At 42.1% G+C, this 27,518-nt stretch overlaps 1 protein-coding gene across 2 annotated transcripts; it reads right to left on the bottom strand.

The window, feature by feature from the left end:
* On the bottom strand, positions 1-27,518 carry hsd20b2 (hydroxysteroid (20-beta) dehydrogenase 2). 2 transcript variants are annotated; one of them, XM_072591623.1, is made up of 11 exons: positions 27,303-27,518; positions 24,678-24,724; positions 18,627-18,702; positions 18,284-18,394; positions 17,851-17,918; positions 12,220-12,264; positions 7,230-7,264; positions 6,187-6,268; positions 5,252-5,317; positions 2,306-2,455; positions 1-1,977 (listed from the first exon to the last, which is right to left on the bottom strand). In XM_072591623.1, exons 1-11 carry the CDS (start codon positions 27,466-27,468, stop codon positions 1,846-1,848), a joined length of 978 nt encoding a protein of 325 aa, XP_072447724.1. In that variant the 5' UTR covers positions 27,469-27,518; the 3' UTR covers positions 1-1,845. The 2 variants fall into 2 exon arrangements, with proteins under 2 accessions (XP_072447724.1, XP_072447725.1); XM_072591624.1 differs by lacking the exon at positions 27,303-27,518 and adding an exon at positions 26,968-27,063.

The following is a 27,518-nucleotide window of genomic DNA, read 5'->3' as shown; positions in this document are numbered from 1 at the left end:
AAGTATTCATAGATTTATTAAATAGAAAACATTTTATGTGCAATAGCAAGAACTTCAAACATTATTTTCGGAATTACTCTTTATTAGAGAAAGATTCAACATTTGACAGTTATAGCATATTTGGTTGATCAAACTTTTGATAACTTGTAATCAAGGCAAAGTAGAGAAGTAGCATATTCAATCTAAAAAGGACTCTATTAGGCATTCTGTATAAAGTAATTATGCCTCAAGTTCCATTTACAACCATATAGAATTTGCAGACAGATACATTGAGTGCTGAGGCCAAAGGCAACTCAAACCTTATTTTACTTCCAACTTTCTCCTCAAGGTTAGCAGAGCAACATTAAAATGTTGTGTCAAACTTTGAGCTTAAGTGATCAAGCTTATCATTTGTTGTTTCAAACAACATTCTTCCTGAGTGCTTTAAAAGGAGAGAACTTTCTTCATCCTTTGAGCTGAATTGGCCAACCAGATTCAATGTAATGCTAATATTTCTTCTCTAAATCTCATTCCCATCGTATGTGAACAGATAGCCTCATCTTGTTCATCCACACCATGTCTGAAACTAATCACAATCTGTTTAAAAAAAATAGAACTTTCTGGGATTACAAGAATACATTTGGAAAAGTTACACTGAGACTTTATATGGTCAAGGTTCATGATGTCATTGGCACCAATTGGTTAGTTGGCTTAAAAAGATAAACTTAGCAATTGTAGAGTGACAGATAATAGTTCCTTCTGTTATTGTGAACCTTAACTATTCTGATGTGTACATGGTGTACAACTACATGGCTTCTGTAAGGATAATATGAAAATTATGTAGGTTTTTATGGAGTAATGATAGCTTATTTGTCAATATAGAGAAGGATTCTGGTATAATTTGGGGATTAAAATTATTGTATATGCTGTGCTTTGCAGAGCAAACAAACTACTAGCATACAGTTATCAAAAGCTAGTGGACAGGTACAAAAGTAAACTTATAAAAAAAACTGTTGGCCTTTGTATTCCAGCCTTCCTAAGAATAGATGTTGTGTGACAGTCATACAAACCTTAGATTCCATTTAAAGACTGCATTTTGTTCTGGGACTTTGAATCTTAGGAAGGATAGATCAGTATTGATGGAGTACAGTCCAGAAAAAACACCTTTCTCCACAGATTTTTCTTCAAACATGTCCAGGTCAGAGGACAGCATGGATTAGAAAGTAAGCTTGTAAACTCTTCCTTTGGAGAAACTTCATAGTTTATGAATGAAGTGGCTCTCCTATCATTACTTTTCAGTATTAAAAAAGTGTGTTAAGGTTTTGTTTTTGAGCTGCTTTGAATCATTTTAAATACCCCAATTAAAAAAGGGTGTTTTATTTGATGCATCAGATAGATCATTTAAACTAGGTAGACAATCAGAAGTATAAGTTATTAAAGCAAGATTACATTAGATGCCAGGAAATTGTTCAATGCAACAGGATACAGAACACTATTTCACATGAGCTAACAAGCCAGTTGTAACATTTGATTTTGCAGTCCTTTTGGGTAATCTTGCACTGTTCTACCTTTAGGTAACCTTGCACAGACTGCAATTATTTCTAACTGCTCACTACACGTGTATGTTTAGAAACTTATATTGAAATTGTAAGAATACACTCCAGCTTATCTGAAACAATTTACCTAATTTCATGCTTTTAAACATTCCTCTGAAGTTTCAAAGAGTTGGTTGGATAATGTTAAAGATGGACTTGCACTAAACCATAAACACCATATGACAAGGGAACCACACTGATACTGAAATTTTTTAAAAAATTGTACACTCCCCCTCCCCTAACACCCAAGGCCCTTCAAATCATACTGCAACTATGCAGTCTTTTGTTTCCACCTCCACTTCTCCACTAGCGGCTTTCTCCTTTCAGAAAGTTTCTTCATGTTATTTATGTTGAACTCGGTCAGTCGGAGCCATCTTGGAAACAGCCTTTCAAAGAAGAAATGCTACACAAAAACAGTTTTAAAAACAAAAAAAAAACTTAAATCAGGATAAACAAACATCTGGTTCCAACACAATTATCACCCCCACTCCCTCCATTGACACAAACAATATACAGCACACTCTACTTGTGAAAACAGCAGGTCATCTTATGTTTCAAAGACTGGAGCATATGCATATGTGTGTGCACACGCGCGCATATGTCATTTTCTTTTGACCCGATTTTCTCACTGCCTCTCCAGATCACACATTTTTGCTTAGTGATTCCAGAGCACCTTGCATAAACTGGCCTTCCATGCTGAGGCACTCTACTGCTATTAATATAGCATTTACCTGTAAGGCATGGGACAAGCAGCCATTTGTCTTCTCTGTTAGTCCAACAGTATTCAGAGCTTCCTGGGCATAGTCATCAGCTCCTTTCACAAAAAGATTGGTTTCTTGATCATGTGTCAAGTTGGTAGAGACCAGGAGAGGCAACACAGACTAAAAAAAAAAGCAGTTGGTTGTAGCCATACATTTGAACATACAAATTAGGATTGTTGCGTATTTTTTCCTTAATTCTGTTAAGATCATTTCAGATTTTTTTCCCCTCATTTATAATCTAAAAACTTGCTTCATCCTGATCTATCCTTCAGTTCTACAAAATTGGTTATCTCAGCATTCCTCCAATTCTGTCTTGTGCATCCTGACATTTTCCTCACTCTTCAATTGCTAGTCAAGTCTACCTCTTCTTCAAAAAAAAAAAAAAGAGGACAGCATAGTGGCTCAGTGGTCAGCACTGCTGCCTCACAGCAGCAGGGACCCAGGCTTTATTTCCCCTTCAGGCAACGTTCTGTGTGTAGTTTGCATATTCTCCCTGTGTCTGCATGGGTTTCCACTGGTTTCATCCCACAGTCCAAAAATATGCAGGTTGGTGGATTAGTCTTGCTGGGTTGCCCATGGTGTCCAGGAACAAACAGGCTAGGCAGGGTTATATAGGGTCAAGGGGTCTGCCTGGGTACACCACTCTTCAGAGAATTGGTTTGGACTGGATAGGCTGACTGGCCTGCCTCCACACTGTAGGGATTCTACAAAGACATGCTTTAAAAATCTTCCTCTTTAAAGAAGCTTTTGGTGACCTGACAAAATAGTTCCTCCCAAGTACTGCATTGGGATGTGTTATTATAGGTGCTATATAAAAATACATGGTGACATTTAATTCATGATCACATTAAAAATTTCAGCACCCAGTAACCTCATGAAGATATGATGTGCATTCGATCAAACATAAGCACCATTTGCAGTGTTCATTACGCGCATGGACTGGATGAAAAAGGGAAAAAAGTTTATATTCTTGAGACATTCCCAAACATTGACAAGTTATTTTGAAGAAAGAATCATTGCTAACCAAGCAAACATGTCACTGCCACAATATATTCAATTCAATAGATGACCAGTTGATCTAATTTTGGTAGTATTACCCAAATGAAAACTCTTGGCCAGGCCAAGAAAAATTACCCACCTCCCTATAAAGGTGAGAAACTGAATAGACGATGAACCTCCAGTTTAACACGTCATCTGAAAGACATCAGAACTCAGTGTTCTGAAATTGATTCAGATCAGCATCAAAACCTTTTTAGGGGCAGCTAAGAATTAGAATAAGTATTGGCCTAGGCAATGGTGAGCTGCTCTTTGGAACTGCTGCAGCCCTCAGGGTGTAGATGCATTTTGAGGGATATTAGGAAGGAAGTTCCAAAATTTTGGCCCAGCAAAAAAAAAAAAGGAAAAATGATGACATAGTTCCAGATCAGGATAGTGTGCGACTTGAAGATGTTGCAGGTGATAGTGTATTTGCTGACCTCATCCTTCTACTTTAGAGAGATCACAGGTTTGCAAGCTGTTGAGGGAGACTTGGTAGTTTAAGTTTGGAAATTCAGAACAGAAATAGCTCAGAATCAACCCAACTGGTCTGTCAGTAGTCACGCTCTACAAAAGTTTCTTCCCAGCCAAATTCACCTAACCATAATAGCACAACCACCTAATACGGACAGAGACTTTCCTCCTATCAATTCAAGGTAGATACTAACTTAAGTCTAGTCAACCAGCTAATTACACATCTCAAAGCCCATCATGGTCATTCCCTCAAACTCCTTTCCTCTTTGTCTGAAAAGGGGCCAGAAACCCACAAGTATCAAACTGGTGATACCAGACTCAAAGATGTTAACTGTCTCCACAGATGGTGCCAGACCTGCAGAATTTCTCTATCGGTTTGTTTCAGATATCCATTTTACAGTATTTTGCTTTTATTCCCATAAATATCTAGCCCAATTTGCTATTTGCCATATGAGCCCTGGCAGATGCTATCACTAGGTTCTGGATTTGTGTGGTGCTGGAAAAGCACAGCAGTTCAGGCAGCTTCCGAGGAGCAGGAAAATAGAGGTTTCGAGCAAAAGTCCTTCATCAGGAATAGAGCCAATTGTTTTTACCTAGATGCTACCACTGGACTATGGAGTGCCATAAAGAACGAACTTGCATTATAGGTTATAGCCTTGGCGAATTTAGGATGTTTCAAAGTCCTTTATGGCCAACTGAGTACTTTTGAAGGTTTAGACACTGGTAATGAAAGGAAATATAGCCATCAATTTTCAGATAGCAAATTCCCACAAACAGCAATAGGATAAATTATTGGTAACCAAGGATATCTGGTAATGTTTTGGGGTTAAGTATTGTCCAGAATACCAGGGAGAATTCCTCTGCTTTTTCCAAAGTAGTGATAAGAAAGTTTTGAGCAATGGAGGGCAGACTGTGTTCTAATTCTCACCTGGAAGAGACCATCTCAAGGACTACACTGGATTGTAGGCAAAATAAAGAATTCAGTTCTTCAAAACTGAGCTCAAAACTACAACCTTCTAAATGTTCATGCAATGCCATCAGCTCAAAATAAATTAGGTGAAGCACCTCAGATATCATTGGTCAAATGTTAGTCAAAGTGTCAGCAACTACTTTTCTCATTAACTTATCATATTTATATTTATCCTCTTGATTATGAACTGTTGTACAATTCTCATCTTACCTTGTTGAAAAAAGAAAAATCACATCAGTTTATAGCCCAAACAGGTATTTGAAAATACAAGCTTCCTGATGAAGGAGCAGCACATTGAAAGCTTGTAATCTCAAATAAACCTATTGGACTATAACCTGGTGTTGTGATTTTCAATTTAGTCCACTCCAGTCCAACACCGATATCATCTTACCTTGATTTTTTTTTTTAAAAACTCAAGATAATTCATTTCATCATACCTGTACTATGATCCCGTTTGGCTTGTACTCTGCATTCAATGCTTGAGAAAAGAAGTCAACAAAGACCTATGTAAGAAAGAGAAATGAAATCACAGTCTGAAGCACCCATTTATCTAATTATCTATGCTATGGTCCTGTAGCCCTCTTCACCTGTTGTACAGGACATTTAAGTCATACTAAGCCTTCAAAATCTCTGGTTTGTGCCCATCTTAAGAATGCCAGGGAGAGAGAGAGATTGTGCAAATTCACTGGAATCTGGAACAATGGACTTCAGTGAGAGAGACTGGAAGAGTCTGAATTATTCAGAGAACACAGAAAAGGACAAAGGCAGAATTTACTGAGGTATCAAGTTAAGACAGTAATCATGGAAAAAAAAAATTGTTTACCCTGGCAGGCAGATTGATAACCAAGGGTAAAAAGACAGGTGTCAAGAAAGTCAGATGAGACAAAAAATTAAATACAGGTTAGTGTGATTTGGAACCATGGAGGGAGGTTGACTTCAAAAAAAAAAACAGGTGAGTGACTTGGACAGGGAACTTTTTTCAAAGCTATGAGAAAAAGGAACAGGTGGACTAGGACAAATTGGAAAATTCTTTCGAGACTCAGCATTTGGATTGAATGGGCTTTTTATATTCTTAAATTTTATGAGTCTAATTCAATGATATCTTTACTGAACAAAAACGATTGTAAATCACTGGTTTACAGCACACTTTCAAAGTGGGGAACATCCACGGAGCCACTAGAGTAGTCTGTGAGGCATCAGTTTCACATTTCATCCAAAAGGACAGCACATTTTAATAATATACTCATGTGTACCAGGACATAGCTCACATTATTTTCTCCAGTCTCTGCAGCAAGAATCTATCAAGTAATTTTGTTACTCAGAAGGCAAAATAACTTCCAGAGACATTTAAAAGAATAATATTACAAAATACCTTAGTAGCTGAATACATGGTGATAAGTGGATGTGGGTGAGCCCCAGCTTCTGAAGAAATGTTGATGACGATGCCTTTTTTCCTGTCAAGTTCAAAATACATAAGTCTTAAAAGCTGTCTAATCTAAGTTTTAAGATTCATGGTAGGACATAGAGATTAGAGAGGAGAAAAGATTGGAGGTGAAATCAGTTAGGGTACAGACAGGAGATGGGGGTGGAGTTTAACCTTGCAGTCAAAGACTGTCTCCAAAAAAAAGTGCAATACTCCTTTAATACTGCACTGGAAGTTTCAGCCAGCCCACTTTAGAGCCCACCACTAGGAAACATTGAATCCTGGGAAGAGATTTAAGGATGTTGCCAGGACTGGAAGAGTTTGAATTATAGGGAGAGTCTAAATAGCCTGGGGTGATTTCCTCTGGAGCATTGGAGGCTATGGGATGACCTTGAGGTTTATAAAAATCATGAGGGGCATAGGGTGAACAGCTAAAAAAGGTCTTTTTCCCCCCAGGGTTGGGAGTCCAAAACTAGAGGGCAAAGGTTTACAATGAGAGAGGAAAAGATTTTAAAGAGGACCTGAGGGGCTACTTATTTGAAAAACGCAGGGAGGGGTGTGTATGGAATGATTTGTCAGAGAAAGTGGTCAAAGAGTGTATAATTACAAAATTTAAAAGGCATCTGGATGAATACATGAATGAGTTTAGAGGAACATTGATCTAGCTCCATTTAGCCAATTTAGGATGAGGAGTTGGTCCGAAAAAGGTCTGTTTCGTGCTGTGTAACTATGACAAAGTGGTAGTGAATGGCAGCCATCCAAAATGGTGTGCCAACATTTTCTGGCAATTAGAAATTCAAATCCTGGAATGCAAACAGATTGCAAAAATCAGAATTTTAAACAAGTGGTTCAACTTGCTTTGATCTCACCACATGAAACTGATGTGATCAACTACAAGCATTAATACATATCAAATTGAACATCTCCACATCATCAAGCCCTTGGTTACATTTTATAAATGTAGCTTTTGAAGTAAAAAGCTGCTGCTATACCTTTTTAATAGTTGAGGCAAGACAATTTTCGTCATCTAGCAGAGAGGAGAATACAAATTGGAAATTACACACAAAGAAACGAGACATTACATTCTATGAACACCATACTTAACGAGTGCTACAATTGTTGAAAACCATGATTTCAAAATGGCCTCCTAGTGTTTATTTTATTATTTTGCTGTTCTAAGTGACCTAAGAGAAAATTATTTAGGGAGGGAATCACAGAACACAGTGATGGGATGTAGGAAGAGCTGAAGATTACAGAGACAAGGAGGGACAAAGCCATAATAGGAATTATATAGACAAGGAAAGAAAAAAAAAGTTAAGGCATTACTGGACTAGGCCAGGATGATCATAGAACAGCACAGACCCTTTGGCCCACGATGCTGTGCTAAGCATTTATCTTTATCCATAATCAACCTAACCTACATACCCCTCAAAGTTTGGGAGAAGATTTGTAGCTCGGGTGCTCGTTGTGGTTCTGTTTGTCGAGCTGGGAATTTGTTGCAGACGTTTCGTCCCCTGTCTAGGTGACATCCTCAGTGCTTGGGAGCCTCCTGTGAAGCGCTTCTGTGCTGTTTCCTCCAGCATTTAGTGATTTGTCTCTGCCGCTTCTGGTTGTCAGTTCCAGCTGTCCACTGCAGTGGCTGGTATATTGGGTCCAGGTTGATGTGATTATTGATTGAATCTGGATGAGTGCCATGCCTCTCGGAATTCCCTGGCTGTTCTGTTTGGCTTGTCCTGTAATAGTCGCGTTGTCCCAGTCGAACTCCTGTTGCTTGTCATCTGCGTGTGGGGCTACTAAGGATAGCTGGTCATGTTTCGTGGCTAGTTGGTGTTCATGGATGCGGACCATTAGCGGTCTTCCTGCTTGTCCTATGTAGTGTTTTGTGCAGTCCTTGCATGGGATTTTGTACACATTGGTTTTGCTCATGCTGGGTATCTGGTCCTTTGTCCTGGTGAGTTGTTGGCTCACCCATCTCTGGACTCAGCAGAAGCGGTAATGCAAAGGTTAGAACAAACAAAGTCTTACTGCAAATTCAACCCAAACTCTGGGTCAGATATGTAGAGGATACCTTTGCAATCATTAAAAACAAACAGAAATAGAGAACACACAGGATCATCAACGCCACACTTGCAGGAATCTGATTCACTAGAGGGGAAGAAAAGGACAACCAACTCCCATTCCTAGACGCGATGGTACAAAGAACACTGAATGGAGAATTCACCAGAGGTATACAGGAAAGCCCCACACACAGACCAAGTCCTAAACTATGAAAGCAACCACCCCAACACACAAGAGATGTTGCATCAAGACACTGTTCAAAAAAAGGCCACAACACACTGCAGTACACCGGAACTGCAAAAAAAAAAAGGGGAAGAAAAACACTTCTACAATGTATTCGCCAAAAACAGATACCCCCACAATTTCATCAACAGATGCCCAAGGGAAAGGCAACGGAATGAGGACATACCACAACCCAAAGGACTAGCCACACTACCATACATCAAAAACATTTCTGAACTGACAGCCAGACTACTGCGACCACTAGGACTCATAACAGCACACAAACCAACAGCCACTCTCGGACAACAATTCACCAGGACAAAAGGACCAGATACCCAGCATGAGCAAAACCAATGTAGTGTACAAAATCTCATGCAGGGACTGCACAAAACACTACATAGGACAAACAGGAAGACAGCTAACGATCCGCATCCATGAACACCAACTAGCCATGAAGTGACACGACCAGCTATCCTTAGTAGCCACACACTCAGATGACAAGCAACAGGAGCTCGACTGGGACAACATTATTATCGGATAAGCCAAACAGAACAGCCAGGGAATTCCTAGAGGCATGGCACTCATCCACAGATTCAATCAAATCAATAAATCACAGACTTGGACCCAATATACCAGCCATTGCAGCAGACAGCTGGAACAGACAACAAAGCGGCAGAGACAAACCACTACAAATGCCAGAGGAAAGATCACAGAAGCGCTTCACAGGAGGCTCCCAAGCATTGAGGATGTCACCTAGACAGGGGATGAAACGTCTGCAACACAAATTCCCAGCTCTGTAAACAGAACCACAACTACATACCCCTCAATTTACTGCCGTCCATGTGTTTGTCCAGCAGTTACTTCAGTGTCCCTGATTCGACTATCACTGCTGGCAGTGCATTCCATACACCCACTGCTGTGTAAGAACTACCTCACATCTCCCCTATACCTTCCTCCAACCACCTTAAAATTAGGACCCCTTGTGACAGCCACTTCTGCCCTAGGGAAAGTCTCTAGCGATCTACTCTAAGCCTCTCATTACCTTGTACACCTTTATCAAGTCACCTCTCTTCCTTCTCTCCAGTGTGAAAAGCCTTAGCTCAACCTTTAAGAGAAGCCCTCCAATCCAGGCAGCATCCTGGTAAATCTCCTCTGCACCCTCCCTAAAGCATCTACATCATTTGCATGAGGTGACCAGAACTGGACACTATTCAAAGTGTGGTAAAAACAATGACTGCAGATGCTGAAAACCAAATACTGGATTAGTGGTGCTGGAAGAGCACAGCAGTTCAGGCAGCATCCAACGAGCAGCGAAATCAACATTTCAGGCAAAAGCCCTTCATCAGGAATAAGATGAAGGGCTTTTGCCCAAAACGTTGATTTCGCTGCTCGTTGGATGCTGCCTGAACTGCTGTGCTCTTCCAGCACCACTAATCCACTATTCAAAGTGTGGTCTAACCAGGGTTTTATAGATCTGCAGCAAAATCTCACTGCTCTTAAACTCAATCCCCCCATTAATGAAAGCCAAAACACTATACACGTCAACAGTATCAACTTGGGTGGCAACTTAAAAAAGGATCTAAGTGGACCCCAAGTTCCTACACTGCCAAGAATCCATCTTTAACTCTGTATTCAGCATTCACATTTGACCTTCCAAGATGAATCACTTAACATTTATCCAGGTTGAACGCCACCTGCCACTTCTCAGCCCAGCTCTGCATCCTGTCAATGTCTTGTAGCCCACAACAGCCCTCCACACGATCTACACCACCACCGACCTTTGTCATCGGCAAACTTACTAACCCACCATTCCACTTCTTCATCCAAGGCGTTTATAAAAACTGCAAAGAGCAGAGACCCAAGAACAGATCCCTGTAGGACACCACTGGTCACTAATCTCCAGGCAGAATACTTTCCATCCACTACCACTCACTCAGTCTACTTTCAGCCAGCCAATTCTGTATCCAGACAGCCAAACTTCCCTGTATCCCTTACCTACTAACTTTGAGTGAGCTTACCATGGAGAACCTTACCAAATGCCTCCCTGAAACCCAGATACATCATATCCACTGCTTGACTTTTGTCAACTTGTCTCATCACATTCTCAAAGAACTCAATAAAGGCTTGAGGCATGAGCTACCCCTCAGAGCCATGCTGGCTATCAAACTGCTTTGAGAGACACAGACACGCTAGAGGTGCGGCAATCCCATTCCTTGCTTTCTGTAGTAACTTGCCCTGGAGGTTTATCTTTATGCTTCCAGAATTTCCAGCACATCCACTTTCTTAATATCAATCTGTTCAAACCTATTAGCCTGATCCATGGGAGTTCTCACTATTAAAAAGGGTCCCTCTCTGGTCAATATAGGATGATAGCTGAATGAGACTGGGATACAGAGTTTTAGATGAGTTAATGTTTACGAGGCATAGAAGATGGTGTATTTTTTGAAGTGGATACTGTCAACCTTGGCAAATGAAATGTCCAGAGTGTGCAGCATATGCCTCTCCTGTCAATCATCTGGTCCTGGCAAGCACTGATGGCTGATAATTATCATCAGATCCCACAAATGTGAGTACATACAGATTCTTACTGATGGAAAAGGACATTAAATCAGGCAAAAAAAGTCAAAATGAAATTACAAGACTTTCAGCTTGGCATTGTCAGAGGGAACTAAACAAAGCCTGTGTGCCAGAGGAAGTATTGTGGTCACAATAGGAAATGGTCATCTTCCAAAGTAGCAGAGATATGATATTACCACTGCAGTGTGGGTCATGACTACTTACATCACTGCCACAGTTCCTAATTAGAAGCTCAATGCTGGAAGTTGCAACACATTAAGACTCGGCAGCATCAAGCAAAACTAAAATTGTGCCCTCCCACCTACACCCACTGAGAAGCAAATAGTAAGAAGAAAATTTGGAATACTACCTTCCCACAGTCAGTTCAAAACTGTTTTGCCCTTATAAGTGATGCAAGTTGCTGGTTTTGAAAGTGTTGTTGTTGGAGAAGCTATGTTGAGTTGCTCCAGTGCAACTATCTAGACAAAATTATTTTCAATTCTATTAGCACTGCTGAAATTACTGCATTTGATTCAATTTCACCTTCTAAAGGCAAAATAATGGAGGGGCTGAATAACTTTCTTACATCCCTAAACCATGCTTAACAAAATACTAGTCTATTTCCTTTTTTTGACAAGTGTACAATTTTACCATTAATTTGTGGGAGGCTATTTGAACAGTCACTGGATGCAATTATTCTAAAACTCTTGCATGTATTACTGGTAAATTGTGTTCTTCCAGTTTGTGTTTGCATTTAGTTTCCTCTACTGCTGTCTGAAACTCAAATAAACCTAGATCATGTGCCCCTTCACTACACTGGAATTGGGTAGTATTGTTTTTTCCAGAATTATTGAGGCAACTCGAGCTTGTGAAATATTCAGAACTAGTCCACTCTGTCTCTTTCAGAGAAATCTCACTCCAAAATAGGATTTGGAGAAGCTGGTGTTGAACTGGTGTGTACAAAGTTGAAAATCACAACACAAATTGCAAGCACAAATAAACCTGTTGGACTATAACCTGGTGTTGTGTGATTTTTAAACTTCAAAACAGGATACTACAACATTAATTGTATGACCATTTGCAGACAAACATAGAAATACTGCGTCTTTAATTAAACACAATGCATTTTAATATTTAAATACTTACCATCACTACGGAGAGTACATTGCAGTTCATAATATCAAGAATTGCCTGAAAACCAAAAAAAAAGTTAGAAATTTCTCCCCAGAAGCCACCTAATTTTACACAATTTGTTCTCCAATTTCACACAACTCTATCTTTAAGCCACTTACTCTTGAAGTGCATTAAATGGGATCCAAGAGTGGTAGTTTCAAGGGCAATTTATATGCAGAAGTTGGGATGGTCGATCATTTAGTGGTGCAGCATTTTCCATAATGTTTACGAGACAGTGATTTGGAGCAGGGACCTTGGCTGAAATCCTAATTTGCTCTGACAAATTAGAGAAGGTCAAACTGATCTTAGCCTGGGTGTGAGCTGAAAATGTGTTGCTGGAAAAGCACATCAGGTCAGGCAGCATCCAAGGACCAGGAGAATCGACGTTTCAGGCATGAGCCCTTCAGGAGTGCCCTTCTCCTGAAGGGCTCATGCCCGAAACGTCGATTCTCCTGGTCCTTGGATGCTGCCTGACCTGATGCGCTTTTCTAGCAACACATTTTCAGCTCTGATCTCCAGCATCTGCAGTCCTCACTTTTTCCTTAGCCTGGGTGTTTCAAGCATCAGAATCGTAAGTTAATTCCAATTCTTGATTCTCTCCTCCATATTTGGCAGGTTGCCCTCATTTAAAAATGGTACATCTCTTGTTTTTTTTAAACAAGCTCAAAAAAGTCATAGTAATGAAAAATGGCAGGAGTACTATGTCATGCATCACAAATGAAATGGAGTCAGAGTCAGAGCTGTACAGCAAAGAAACAGACCCTTTGATCCAACTAGTCAATGCTAACTATATATCCTAACCTAATCTAGTCCCATTTGCCAGTACTTGGCCAATATCCCTCCAAACCCTTCCTATTCATATACCCATCCAGTTGCCTTTTAAAATGCTGTAATTGTACCAGCCTCCACCACTTCCTCTGGCAGCTCATTCCATTCACTCGCCACTCTCTGCATGAGAAGGTTGCCCCTTTGGTCTCTTTTATACCTTTCCCCTCTCACCCTAAACTTGTGCCCTCTAGTTCTGTTCTCCCCACCCAAAGGAAAAGACCTTGTCTATTTATCCTATCCATGCCCCAATGATTTTGTAAACCTCGATAAGGTCACCCCTCAGCCTCAGACCCTCCAGGGAAGCCAGCCCAAGCCTATTCAATCTCTTCCTATAGCTCAAATCTTCCCATTCTGGTAACATCCTTGTAAATCTTTTCTGAACCCTTTCAAATTTAACATCCTTCTGATAGGAAGGAGACTGGAATTGCACGCAATATTTCTAAAGTGGCCTAACAAGCAACATGTACAGTTGCAACATGACCTCCCAAATCCTGTACTCAAATGTTCTGACCAATAAAAAGGAAAGCATACCAAATGTCTTCACTATCCTATCTACCGGAGACTCACTTTCTAAGGAACTATGAACCTGTAATCCAAGGTCTCTGTTCAGCAACACTCCCCAGGACCTTACCATTAAGTGTATAAGTCCTGCTAAGATTTGCTTTCCCAAAATGCAGCACCTCATCTATCTAAATTAACCTCCACCTGCCACTCCTCAGCCCATTCACCCATCTGATCAAGATCCTGTTGTAATCGGAGGTAACCCGCTTTGCTGTCCACTACACCTCCAATTTTGGTGTCATCTGCAAACTTACTAATTGTACCTCTTACACTTGCATCCAAAATCATTTATTTAAATGACAAAAAGTAGAGGGCCCAGCACTGATCCTTGTGGCACTCCACTGGTCACAGGCCTCCAGTCTGAAAATCAACCCTCCACCACCACCCTGTCTACTACCTTTGAGCCAGTTCTGTATCTAAATGGCTAGTTCTCCCTGTATTCCATGAGATCTAACCTTGCTAATCAGTCTCCCATGAGGAACCTTGTCGAACGCCTTACTGAAGTCCATATAGATCACATCTACTGCTCTGCCCTCAATCCGCTGTTACTTCTTCAAAAAACTCAATCAAGTTTGAGAGATATGATTTCCCACGCACAAAGCCATGTTGACTATCCCGAATCAGTCCTTGCCTTTCCAAATACATGTACATCCTGTCCCTCACATGATCTATCCTGTCTATACCTGACATATGCTTCCTTTTTCTTAACCAAACCCTCAATTTCTTTAGTCATCCAACATTCCCTATACCTACCAGCCTTCCCTTTCACCCTGACAGGAATATACCTTCTCTGGATTCTTGTTATCTCAAATCTGAAGGCTTCCATTTTCCAGCCATCCCTTTACCTGCAAACATCTGCCTCCAATCAGCTTTCAAAAGTTCTTGCCTAATACTGTCAAAATTAGCCTTTCTCCAATTTAGAACTTCAACTTTTAGATCTGGTCTATCCTTTTCCATCACAAATTTTAAAACAAATAGAATTATGGTCACTGGCCCCCCAAAGTGCTCCCCCACTGACACCTCAGTCACCTGCCCTGCCTTATTTCCCCAAGAGTAGGTCAAGTTTTGCACCTTCTCTAGTAGGTACATCCACACACCGAATCAGAAAATTGTCTTGTACATACTTTACAAATTCCTCTCCATCTAAACCTTTAACACTATGGCAGTCCCAGTTGATGTTTGCAAAGTTAAAATCCCCTACCATAACTACCCTATTATTCTTACAGATAACTGAGATCTCCTTACAAGTTTGTTTCTCAATTTCCCTCTGACTATTGTGGGGTCTATAATACAATCCTAATAACATGATCATCTCTTTCTTATTTCTCAGTTCTACCCAAATAACATCCCTGGATGTATTTCCAGGTGTATCCTCCCTCAGCACAGCTGTAATGTTATCCCTCAAAAATGCCACTCCCCCTCCTCTCTTGCCTCCCTTTCTATCCTTCCTGTAGGATGTGTACCTGGAACATTAAGCTGCTCTTCCTGGCCATCCCGGAGCCATGTTTCTGTAATTGCTATGATATCCCAGTCCCACGTTCATCTGCCTTCCCTGTTAGGCCCCTTGTATTGAAATAAATGCAGTTTAATTTATTATTCCTACCTTGTCCCTGCCTGCCCGACTCACTTCTGTTCTCAGCTGTACCTGTCTCAGATCGATCTCTTTCCTCACTATCTCCCTGGGTCCCCCCACCTTACTAGTTTAAATCCTCCCAAGCAGCTCTAGCAAATTTCCCTGCCAGTATTAGTTGCCTTCCAATTTAGGTGCAATCTGTCCTTCTTGTACCAGGTCACTTCTACCCCAAAAGAGATTCCAATGATCCAAAAATGTGAATCCTTCTCCCATACATCAGCACCTCAGCCATGCATTCATCTGCTCTATCCTCCTATTCCTGCCCTCACTAGCTCGTAGCACTGGGAGCAATCCAGATATTACTACCCTCAAAGACCACCTTTTTAAAATTTCTGCCCAACTCTAATCTCCCTTCAGGATTTCAACCTTTTCCCTTTGAATGTCATTGGTTCCAATGTGGACAATTACATCCTGCTGGCCCCTCTTCCCCATGAGAGGATTCTGCACCCTCAGATATCCTTGATCCTGGCACCAGGGAAACAACACCATTCTGCTTTTTCTCTGCTGGCCACAGAAACGTCTGTCTGTACCTCAGACTAGAGAGTCCCCTAACACAATTGATCTCTTGGAAGCCGACATACCCCTTGTTGCATTAGAGCCAGAGCCAGTCTCAATACCAGAAACTTGGCTGTTTGTACTACGTTCCCCTGAGTATCCATCACCCCTTACATTTTCCAAAGCAGCATACCTGTTTGAATTGGGTATATCCACAAGAGACTTTGCACTAGCTGCCTACCTCTCTTATCCTTCCTGGAGTTAACCCATCTATGTGACTGTATCAGAGACCTCCCCCCCCACCTTCCTATAACTGCCATCCACCACACTTGCTGTTGCAAATTCCTCATCGCTTCTACTGGTCTCTCCAACCAACTCACTTGATCTGGTAAGATTTGCATCCAACAGCATTTATGGCAGATTATAGTCTGCAGTAACCCTTAAACTCTAAACTCCTACAACTGACAAGTAGTACATATCACTGCAAAGGCCATTTTTGCTCCTTCACAATCTACAGACCCAGAAAATAACTTATCCCTCTACAAACACTGCCCCAGGTTAAAATGTAAACCATAGCTATTTAATTTAAGTTTAAATCAAGAGACTTCCCTCCAAAAGCAATCAAGAAAGAATCCACTATACTCATTACTGCAGCCTCTCTTGGACAGACTTAAAATAATTAACTTATCTGATTCTGTGCTGTGAACTTTGCCCAACAGTTCCTCCAAGATTAGTTCTGAATTTCACGGTTTGTAATTTTCCCAGATGGACTCTGATGTCCAGCGATACATGAATTCAAACAGCAAAGGCAGTAACTGTGCAGGTTCTCTCTCTCTCCCTCCTGCACTGTCCTCACCATGTGCTTCCTTGGTCTGCTCTTTTCCCTTTTAAACTTCTGTTGTTTTGACTTTTTTTTGCCAAAGTTCCAAAACAATGCAACAGCATATAAAACAGTAATTGTTGCTCCGGGAATTAGAGGAAATCACCTCCAAAAAAAAAAAAAAAAGCAGCTCTTACAGCCAGAAATTTATCCTGTCCTCCATCTTGGATTACCCAGAACTTGCAAGTTGCTCTCCAAACCGCTCACCATCCTGACTTGGTAATATAATCACTGTTCCTTTGGTGTCACTGAGTCAAAATCTGGAAATTCTCTAAGGTTGTGGGAAATCGGTCTCATGAACTTGATTGCTGCTACTTCAAAAAAAATTCAAAGAGGATTGATGAGGGCAGAGCGGTAGACATGATCTATATGGACTTCAGTATAGTGCTCAACAAGGTTCCTCATGGTAGACTAGTGAGCAAAGTTAGATCTCACTGAATACAGGGATAACTAGCCATTTGGATACAGAACTGGCTTGAAAGTAGAAGAGAGAGAGAGAGAGAGAGAGAGAGAGAGAGAGAGAGGTGATGGGGGGCTGCCTTTCACACCTGAAAGGTGTGACCAGTGGTGTGCCACAAGGATCAGTGCTGGGTCCACTGCTTTTTGTCATTTATATAAATGATTTAGATGTGAGCTTAAGGAGGTATAGTTAGTAAGTTTGCAGATGATGCCAAAATTGGAAGTGTAGTGGACCGTGAAGGAGGTCACTCCAGAACAACAGGATCCAGATCAGATGGGTCAATGGGCTGAGGAGTGGCAAGTGGAGTTTAATTTAGATAAACAGGAGGTGCTGCACGACTTGTACACTTAATAGCAAAGTCCTTGGGGAGTGTTGCTGAGCAAAGAAACCTTGGAGTGCAGGTTCATAGTTCCTTGAAAGCAGAGTCTCGGGGTCGATAGGATAGTGAAGGTGTTTAGTATGCTTTTCTTCATTGGTCAGAGCATTGGGTACAGGAGTTGGGAGATCATGTTACAGCTGTACAGGACACTGGTTAGGCCACTTTTGGAATATTGTACAATTCTGGTCTCCCTCCAAATCGGAAGGAGGTTGTAAATTCACAGCTGCTTTTTATAACCCTGCAGATAAGAGTTTCATTCCACCAACTGACTTCCTGACAGTGAACTTTCCAACTGGATGACAGAAACCAGACCACAAAAGGAGGATTAATGAGAAAAGGAGTGGGGGATCTGAGGAAATGTACTATACCTTTTCGACATCTGGCACATCTAGAAAGTAACATGGAAGCACCTGGTAGGTTTTGCCAACATTGTTCACTAAACAAATAAAGAGATTTTAAAATATTAAAATTTGAACTGAACTATAATCAAAATATCAAGCTATGACCTCACTCTGCCAATTACTTGTATTATTTATTGTACCTAAATTAATACGATCACCTCCCTCTCAAATGTGATGATGTAACACTTGCCACAAATCCTTTGTGCTATGATTAAATCTAACAGGCTGGAGCTGGACTTTGAACTTAGTTATGCAGAATAGTAATAAGTGTTTTCTGATAAAGTTCTCCCATATTTTAACACACATTAGAGCATTTACTTTAATGACCAGTTCCTTCAGTCTTTGATATCTGTTACATTTCCTTATGAATCTGAACTCAAGGGAAGAAAGTACTAGTCACCCAGGATTCCAATGTTCAGATCCTTCAGCGCTGCTTCAATTGGTCCATAGATCTCAGCGCCATTATTAAAATCTGCCTGAACAATCTTTGTTTTCTTGCCATGCTGCTGTTCTGCAATTATCCAGAAAAAGGAACAGGTCATCATCTCACAGCTTCTAGAGTCACTCATACATCCAAACATAGATGACACAATCACGATTGCCGGAAGACATTTGCTCTGTGACCCAGCACCTGTCTCTACAGGCCCATACAGTGGGATTACTTTTACCATGCTCTAGCAATTAAAATGGAGCAAACACATTATGTTACATTGCAACCTGTGGGAAACACTGATGCTTCTTACCTATTTCATCTGCCGTGGCTCTCAGCTTCTCCAACGACCGACTGATCAGCACCACATTGAGTCCTCTTCTTGCCAACTGACAATCAGGGAAAGAACTAGTTAATCCTGTGCCCAGATGATAGTTAAAAATGTCACAAATGCCAAGTGGAGCATCAATTGCACCAGAAGTATAACGACTGCGAACAGATTCTGCCATTATCAATGAAAACAAATATGTCTCCAATAGCTCAACAGCTATTCCACTACCCCAGTAAGAAGATCTCAGATACAATTTCTGAAACATAGGATTTAGGGTATCACAGCTGTTCGGAGTATTTTTGGGAGATTTAAAGAACTCAGCTAGGCTTTCCAACTCTGAACAATCCTGATATCTCTCCAGAGATATGACAGGACATTTAAATTACCTGCTTACACCCTCAAGCTGGGCCATCATGAATGACAGCCATTTGATAATTACTGAAGGATGACCAATAATGGGCCTGTACTCTAACAGGATTCTGTTCCTTTAAGAAAGTCAGAAAGAAAATTTTGAAAAGTGACTATTTTGGAAATGCAACATTTTTAATCAAGTGTTTTAAATGTAATAAACTTACTAGAGCACTTCTTGGAAATGTCGAGACATAATTTAAAGGCAATTTGAATATTAGGAGAGGAGATCAAAAGTCAGTTAGAGGCAAGGTTTAAAGGAATGACTCAAAAGAGAGAGAGGGGGAGGGGGAGAGGTGAAGAGACTTAGAAGGGCACTCCAGAGCAGAGTCTAGACAGCTAAAAAGGTGTAGCTACAAATGGTCAAGGAGAGAGAGAAAAAACAGAAGACACATGAGTTTGAAGAACTCATGTGAATAAGAGTTGGAGGGCAAGAAGTTAAAGAAAGGAGACAATGACATGGAAGGATTAGAGAACAAAAAGCTGAGAGAATGTGTAGGCCAGTGATCATAGGTAATGGTGAAAAGAATTGTTCAAATAAAGGATTTGGCTGGATTGCAGGTGACCATGAAATCACACAACATATCAGGTTGGCCAGAAAGCTGGAATGGGGTTATGTAACTATAAATTTACATAACGCTAAACCAACCTCTATCACAACCAGTTGAAAAACAATGCAAATAGCATGGAAATAGGATTAACTGGAACAAGTTGTCAGAAAAGAATACAGAGTAAAGAAATTCCAACTGCACATGCTCACCCCAGTTTGTTACTTTTAGGTTGTGCCTGCTGATTTAAATAAAATTTCAATTTTTTAAAAAAGTTCTCTTCAATAATATCATCTTGACATTTTTTAGGCAGTTCTAATGTTATTAACACTTTATATAAATGTAATGCTGAGTTTTCACTGCTAATGCACGATAAAGTATGTCTGCACGAGCAATCTGTTTGGGAAGCCTATGCCAATATAATGAGCTGAAAGGTAAAATATCACAACACCAGGTTATAGTCCAACAGGTGTATTTGGAAGCACTAGCTTTCAAAGCTCCACTCCATCAGGATTTGCATTTCAAAGAACAAAACTTCTTTTAAATTACATTCTCAAGCTGGCTCAGGTTTTTAAAAACAATAGGTGTGAATTCTATGTCCCAATGCTATGTCAAACTGACAAACCCTCTGCATAGTTTTACATGGATTCAAGTAGTTTGAGCAAAATAAAGTATAATTCGACAAAAACAAATTCACCCCATAAGCTTCTATGTACACACATGTAGGAGCAACAGATTGCCTGTGTATGAGGGGGTGCGCATGTGCTAGAGCATGTGTAAGCTTGGTTAGGCAGGTGTGTGCTGGGATATGTCTGTCAGTGTGAGTGCAGGGGGTGTATGAGTGCGCATATGAGAGAGCTTGTATAGAAGGGATGGTTTGCATGGGTGTGTGTAGTTGTGTGAATTGTGCAGTGGGGGTCACCTATAGTGTGACATGAAACCAAGGTCCCGGCTGAGGCCATTCCTATGGGTACTTACCCCCACACTACGGATTCCTCAACGGTTCCAGAATCTTCCATCAGCCTCCGGAACCATGACTTCACTTCTGCCCGACCGACCATGCAGCCTCCGCGATCGTTGCCCAGACAACCACCTCCACAATCAGCAGGAAGACCATCGCTGACAGATTCGCAGCCTCCACGGAGTCCACAGCCACCGGAAACAACAGTTTCTGCCATCGCCACATCCACTTCTGCCCCCAGTGACATCACTCACCTGCACAACCACGCCGCATGCATCCCCGCCCCCCACGCCTAACCCCACCCCCACACCCAGCTCCAGCCCCACACCAGGTCCTAGCTCCCAGCCCTCTATTTTCACCATCCCTCCAGACCTCCCCCTCTGAGGATGAAAGATCAGTCCTCAGCAGAGGCCTCACCTTCATCCCCCTATGCTCCCAGATTAACGAGTTCAACACGCGGCGAGACATCAAACAATTCTTCCGCCGCCTTCACGCCTATTTCTTCAGCCAGGGTTCTCACCCACCCTCTGACGACCCCTTCTCCAACACACCCAGTGCTGGCCTCTTATCCGCCCTCGATCTCTTCATAGCCAATTGCCGCCGCGACATTAACCGCCTCAACCTGTCCACCCCTCTCACCCACTCCAACCTCTCACCCTCGCAACAGACAGCCCTCCACTCCAACCCCAACCTCAATATCAAACCGGCAGACAAGAGAGGCGCGGTGGTAATTTGGCGCACCGATCTTTACATTGCTGAGGCGAAATGCCAGCTCGTGGACACCTCCTCCTACTGCCCCCTTGACCATGACCCCACCTCCCACCACCAAACCATCATCTCCCAGACCATCCATAACCTCGTCACCTCAGGGGATCTCCCATCCACCACCTCCAACCTCATCGTCCCACATCCCCACAACACCCGTTTCTACCTCCTGCCCAAAATCCACAAACTGACTGCCCCGGCCGACCCATTGTCTCAGCCTGCGCCTGCCCCACCGAACTCATCTCTGCATACCTCGACACGGTCCTGTCCCCCTTAGTCCAAGAACTCCCCATCTACGTTTGGGACACCACTCACACCCTCCGGTGTTTTTCACTTCCCTGGCCCCCAATGCCTTATCTTCACCATGGACATCCATTCCCAAACACCTCCATCCTGAAGGCCTCAAAGCCCTCTGCTTCTTCCTTTCCCGCCGACCCAGCCAGTACCCTTCTACTGACACCCTCCTTCGACTGACTGAACTGGTCCTCACTCTGAACAACTTCTCTTTCCAATTCTCCCACTTCCTCCAAACCAAAGGAGTAGCCATGGGCTCCTGCCTGGGCCCCAGCTATGCCTGCCTCTTCGTCAGATATGTGGAACAATCCATCTTCCATGTCTACACTGGCACCACCCCCCACTTTTCCTCCGCTACATCGATTACTGTATTGGTGCTACCTCGTGCTCCCATGAGGTTGAACAGTTCATCCCCTTACTAACACCTTCCACCTCGACCTCAAATTTACCTGGACCATCTCAGACTCCTCCTTCCCCTTCCTAGACCTCTCCATTTCTATCTCAGGCAACCGAGTCACAGACATTTACTACAAACCGACCGACTCCCACAGCTACCTAGATTACACCTCCTCCCACCCTGCCTCCTGTAAAAACACCATCCCATTCCCAATTCCTTCATCTTATCGGTTCCCAGGAGGACCAATTCCAATACTGAACAACCCAGATGGCCCCCTTCAAAGACCACAATTTCCCCTCAGACATGGTTGACTATGCTCTCCATCGCATCTCCTCCACTTCCCACTCCTCCGCCCTTGAACCTCGCCCCTCCAATCGCCACCAGGCCAGAACCCACTGGTCCTCACCTACCACCCCATTAACCTCCAGATACATCGTATCATCCTTTATCATTTCCACCACCTACAAACAGACCCCACTACCAAGGATATATTTCCCTCCCCCATCAGCATTCTGGAAAGACCACTCCCTTGTCAGGTCCACACCCCCTCACCAACCCAACCTCCACTCCTGGCACCTTCCCCTGCAACCGCAACAAATGCAAAACTTGTGCCCACTCCTCCCCCTCACTTCCCTCCAAGACGCCAAGGGATCCTTCCATATCCATCACAAATTCACCTGCACCATCATTTACTGCATCCGCTGCACCAGATGTGGCCTCCTCTACATTGGGGAGACAGGCCACCTACTTGCGGAACATTTCAGAGAACGCCTCTGGGACACCTGCACCAACCAACCCAACCGCCCTGTGGCTCAACACTTGAACTCCCCCTCCCACTCCACCAAGGGCATGCAGGTCCTTGGCCTCCTCCATTGCCAGACCATGACAACACAACACCTGGAGGAAGAGCGCCTCATCTTCCACCTAGGAACCCTCCAACCACAAGGGATGAATGCAGATTTCTCCAGCTTCCTCATTTCCCCTCCCCCCACCTTATCTCAGTCCCAACCTTTGGATTCAGCATCGCCTTCTTGACCTGCAATCTTCTTCCCGACCCCTCTCCGGCCTATCACCCTCACCTTAACCTCTTTCCACCTATCGTACTCCCAACACTCCTCCCCCCAAGTCCCTCTTCCCTACTTTTTAAATCTTAGCCTGCTTGGCACACCCTCCTCATTCCTGAAGGGCTTATGCCCGAAACATCGATTCTCCTGCTCCTTGGATGCTGCCTGACCTGCTGCGCTTTTCCAGCAACACATTTTTCATTCCTATGGGTACCAAGCTTTACTATCAGCTTCTGGTCAGCCACTCTTCGTTGTTGTTGGACCTGAAGTCCGCCTTGAAGGATGGTCATCTGAAGGTCAGAGGCCAAATATCCCGGACCATTGAAGTGTTCCGTGGGAGGGAACACTCCTGCCTGGTGATTGTTGTGTGGTGTCCATTCATCCATTGTCATAGCATCTGCTCTAATTGATAAGTGGAGGTACAGAGAAGGTCCTGGCAAGGTGCTAATCCTCACTTTCCCTGCGTCTCCATTTCTCGCCTTTAAAACCACCAAATCTTAAACAATTGATGGTTCATAGCAAACCACCCAGCCTTCAGGACACCACCACCACAGCTGCAAGATATGTCAGAGTATTGACATGGTTAACATCATTACATGTGGGGACACTTCCCATCATGTATACCACAAGTACACATGTGACACAGCCAACATGGTCTCTCTCATATGCTGCAAGTGAGGATGCCCTGAGGCATGGGACAGTGGCAGGACCAAGCAGATACTACAACAGATGTATGGACAAAAGTCACCAGGCAAGAGTGTTCCCTCCCAATCAGGGAGCACTTCAGCGGTCCGGAACATTTGACCTCAGACCTTCAGTGACCATCCTTCAAGGTGGACTTCGGGATAAGCAACAACGCAGAGTGGCTGACCAGAAGCTGATAGTAAAGTTCGGTACCCATGAGAATGGCCTCAACCAGGAGGTTGAGTTCATGTCACACTACAGGTGACCCCATTGTATGATTCACACACACCTATGCAGGCCCTCCCTCAATGTGCACTCACCAACACATGCACCCTACCACACTCACTTATCCAAGTTTACACACAATCACATGAACACTCAGTCACTCTTACATGCACATAAGCTTATGGGGTGAATTTGTTTTGCAGAATTACATTTTATTTTGCTCAAACTGCATGAATCCATGTAAAACTCTTTAAAACTACAGAGGATTTGTCAGTCTGACATAGCATTGGGACACAGACTACACACCTATTGTTTAAAAACTGAGCTATTTTAAAGAAGTTCTGAGGTTTACATATCAAAATAACGGAAACCAGCATACCCCATAATAAAAGATTGGAAGTTTTAATCTAAGATTACTTACTGTATCACATCTATGACACTGGACTCCTTTGGCTATAAAATTCTATAATCTGATCCTAACCTCCACAACCACCTGATGAAGGAGCAGCACTCAAAAAAAAGTGCTTCAAAATAAACCTGTTAGAGGATTACCTGGTGTTGAGATTTTAAACAAGGTCCACCCCAGTCCAACACTGCACCTCCAAGTTACAAACTAAAAGGCATCCTTCTGTGCTGCCCCATTCTTTAATATAGAAAGGCTCTCAGTAAGGCAGAGATCTATATTACCTCATGAGCGTAAGCTTTTCCGATTCCAGCAGTTGCACCTGTCACAACTGGAAAAATTAAAGGATTAAAGATATTGATGTATAATAAGAGACATTGTCAAAGCTTTTTTGTATTGCATTCAACAGGACCATTGTTTGAGGTATAGCTTTCTTGTAATAATTTATATTACAAGAGTAAAAAAGGTGTGCTGAATGATTGGTCAAGGTACTGTCAAGAAACAACTATAAGCTTGAGCAATCTGATATATGGATTCCAGTGCTATCAGTGATATCAGGTATGCATTGCAATTAGTTTATTCAATCAAGTAATAGGTTCCTTTGGTTGTTTCGAATAGGCAGAGTACAGACCATGGGAGAAAAGGGAGGACTGCAGATGCTGGGGATCAGAGTCAAAGTGTGGTGCTGGAAAAGCACAGCCAATCAGGGAGCAGTAAAACAAAAAAGAAAAATTAACATTTCAGGCATTAGCTCTTCATTACAGACCACACTGAACCAACCAGCCCAACACTGACATTTTTGAAATCTTGGCTATTTATCGTCATTACTCTATACCATGTTAAAAATCCTACATCAAAAGACACTACAGGAGACTCCAAGACGAAGTATAGATGCTGTTTAAGAATCAAAGAATTCCTATGGTGTGGAAGTAGGTCATTCAACCCATTTAGTCCACACTAACCCTCTACAGAATAGCCCACCCTGACTCACTTTCCCCCACCCTCCCCCGTAACCCTGCATATATCCCATGGCTAATCCATCTTGTGTGCACATCTCTAAACACCATGGCTACACTAATTGCCTAAACCACCTAACCTGCAAATCTTTGGACTGTGGAAGGAAACCAGAGAACCCAGAGGAAACCCATGCAGACAGTGAGAATGTGCAAACTCCATACAGTCAGTAGAATCGAATCTGGATCCCTGGAGCTGAGAGGCAGCAGTACTAGCTACTGAGTCACCATGTCACCCTTATTATATAAAGGAGATGTCAGCAAAACATGACAAGCTGCCACAACAAGAAAGGTAATTTGGTTGAGGGTTAAAACTTGACCAGAACACTGATAGGCATTCCTGTTTTTACTGGTAAAATGCAATGAAAGCTTTTAGCAAGGGGTGGTAGAATTTTCATTTTAGATTATAATTTAGATGTTGACTAATGTTTGCCAATATTTTCAAGAATAGTTTGGTGTTATAACAAACAATATTTTGACTTCATTAAAAAAGAAGCCAGGTGAAAGTCTCTTTACATGGAGACTGATACCAAAGCAGCAATTGGCCAGTCCGGTGACTTGAATCATAAACTTCATTATGATCGGTGACTGATGGTGTACTGGATCGGATTACCAGCATGTTCCTCCTGTCAGTCATAACAAGATGTATAAAATATGTTTTAAGCAGTATTTCCCTGGTCTCCGACTTCAAAGAGAATGAAAGAATACCAAGTTTGGAGTTGATTTTGAAAACCCCTATGAAGCAACAGCGGTTTGGACTTTTGCACAACTGATCACATGACTGAGCTAAAGTTATGCAACATTGACAACAACAACAACAACCTCCAGTGACCTGCAGAACTCTTTCATTCCCAGAGGCATGTTTTTCATACTAATGCCATGTAGCACAGCACAGTTTCACAATCAGGAATTAGAGAAAGATCAAATACTCTAAGGATTATGTTCCACACGACAGTTAGGAAAATTCCCCTGCTTTTCTTCAAATAATGTCATACAACCCTCAAGGTTCACACAAAAGGGGAGATAGTCTCAGTTTAATAGTCTCATCTGAGTGACAGCCTTTCAGTGATGTGCTACACTTAGATCATCAAGTCTTTGTTTCAAATCTCACTTAATACATCATCTCAGAAGTAGTAAGTTATGGCTTACTGCGCTGGAAGATTCAAATACCTGCATTGAGAGCAATTTACTGATTTCAAGCGATGCCAGAGGTAATGAATATGGAAAGCTATGCAAAGATAGCTCCTGCTTATAAAATAGTTATTTTTATTCTACAGTAGCCTCCCAAATAAGTTTAGGAATCAAATGAATCTTAAATAATGAATGGCTGAGAGAGTGGTGTAGTCGTGTCAGAGAGTGTTTATTAAATTCATACCACACATTCCAGCCCCATCTCAAAAGTCAGCTCAATTTCCATTGAGAAGCTCTTCCTTGGTACAGGTACACAATCTTTTATCCAAAACACTCAGGACCAGCTGGTTTTCAGAATTTTTCAAGTTTCAGAAGCAGCAACAGTTTGACAGTGAATTTTTTAAAAACATTACCGAAAAGCCAAACTCACCGAGGCCCCGATCACATCTGAGTGACATACATTAAGTGAGCATGGGTTAACTGCATACCAAATAACCTTGTTAGTGAGAAATAACTTCACAAAAAAAAACTTTGTACTTCAGCTTTTCAGATAAAAAGGTTATAGTTGTATGTACACATGTAGGTCACGAGGGTGGGCAGCAATGACACATTAGCTCTGTGATGACCACACACACACACACACACACACACACGCAGGACCCAGCAATGTGAAGTAACAGTCACCACAAGTCCACAGCCAAGAAAGTATCAAGCAGCAGCAAAAAGGCATTCAAGAAAATTTGAGAATACAAACCACAACCTTACCAGCCCATTCCCCATAGAGTGTTAGGTCTGTCCTCCAAAATTTTGCCAAAATATAAACCCTGATACCAATTAGGAGCTCCCAGCTGTACTTAATAAAATAATACAGACAAGTTACTGTGCCAATTAATGCCAGAATACTAGTCATCAGTTCATCTGTGAAAAACATGGTCAAAATAAGCTCTATGAAGCTCAAAGCCTAAAGTCTTCTCTGGTATC

This window comes from Chiloscyllium punctatum, chromosome 21 (genome assembly GCF_047496795.1).
Source record: "Chiloscyllium punctatum isolate Juve2018m chromosome 21, sChiPun1.3, whole genome shotgun sequence".
NCBI lineage: Eukaryota > Metazoa > Chordata > Chondrichthyes > Orectolobiformes > Hemiscylliidae > Chiloscyllium > Chiloscyllium punctatum.
Note: the sequence above shows the minus strand (reverse complement) of the source record. Positions and strands in the feature narration are given on the sequence as shown.

What these genes read in the sequence shown, in the direction of transcription:
- hsd20b2 (XM_072591623.1), bottom strand. Translation starts at nt 27,468, where the DNA reads ATGTTTTTCACAGATGAACTGATGACTAGTATTCTGGCATTAATTGGC. An exon ending in CAAACGGGATCATAGTACAG is followed by an intron (nt 2,456 to 5,251) that starts GTATGATGAAAT and finishes TTTTTTTTTTAG; the next exon opens with TCTGTGTTGCCTCTCCTGGT. An exon ending in GCTTGTCCCATGCCTTACAG is followed by an intron (nt 1,978 to 2,305) that starts GTAAATGCTATA and finishes GTTTTTGTGTAG; the next exon opens with CATTTCTTCTTTGAAAGGCT.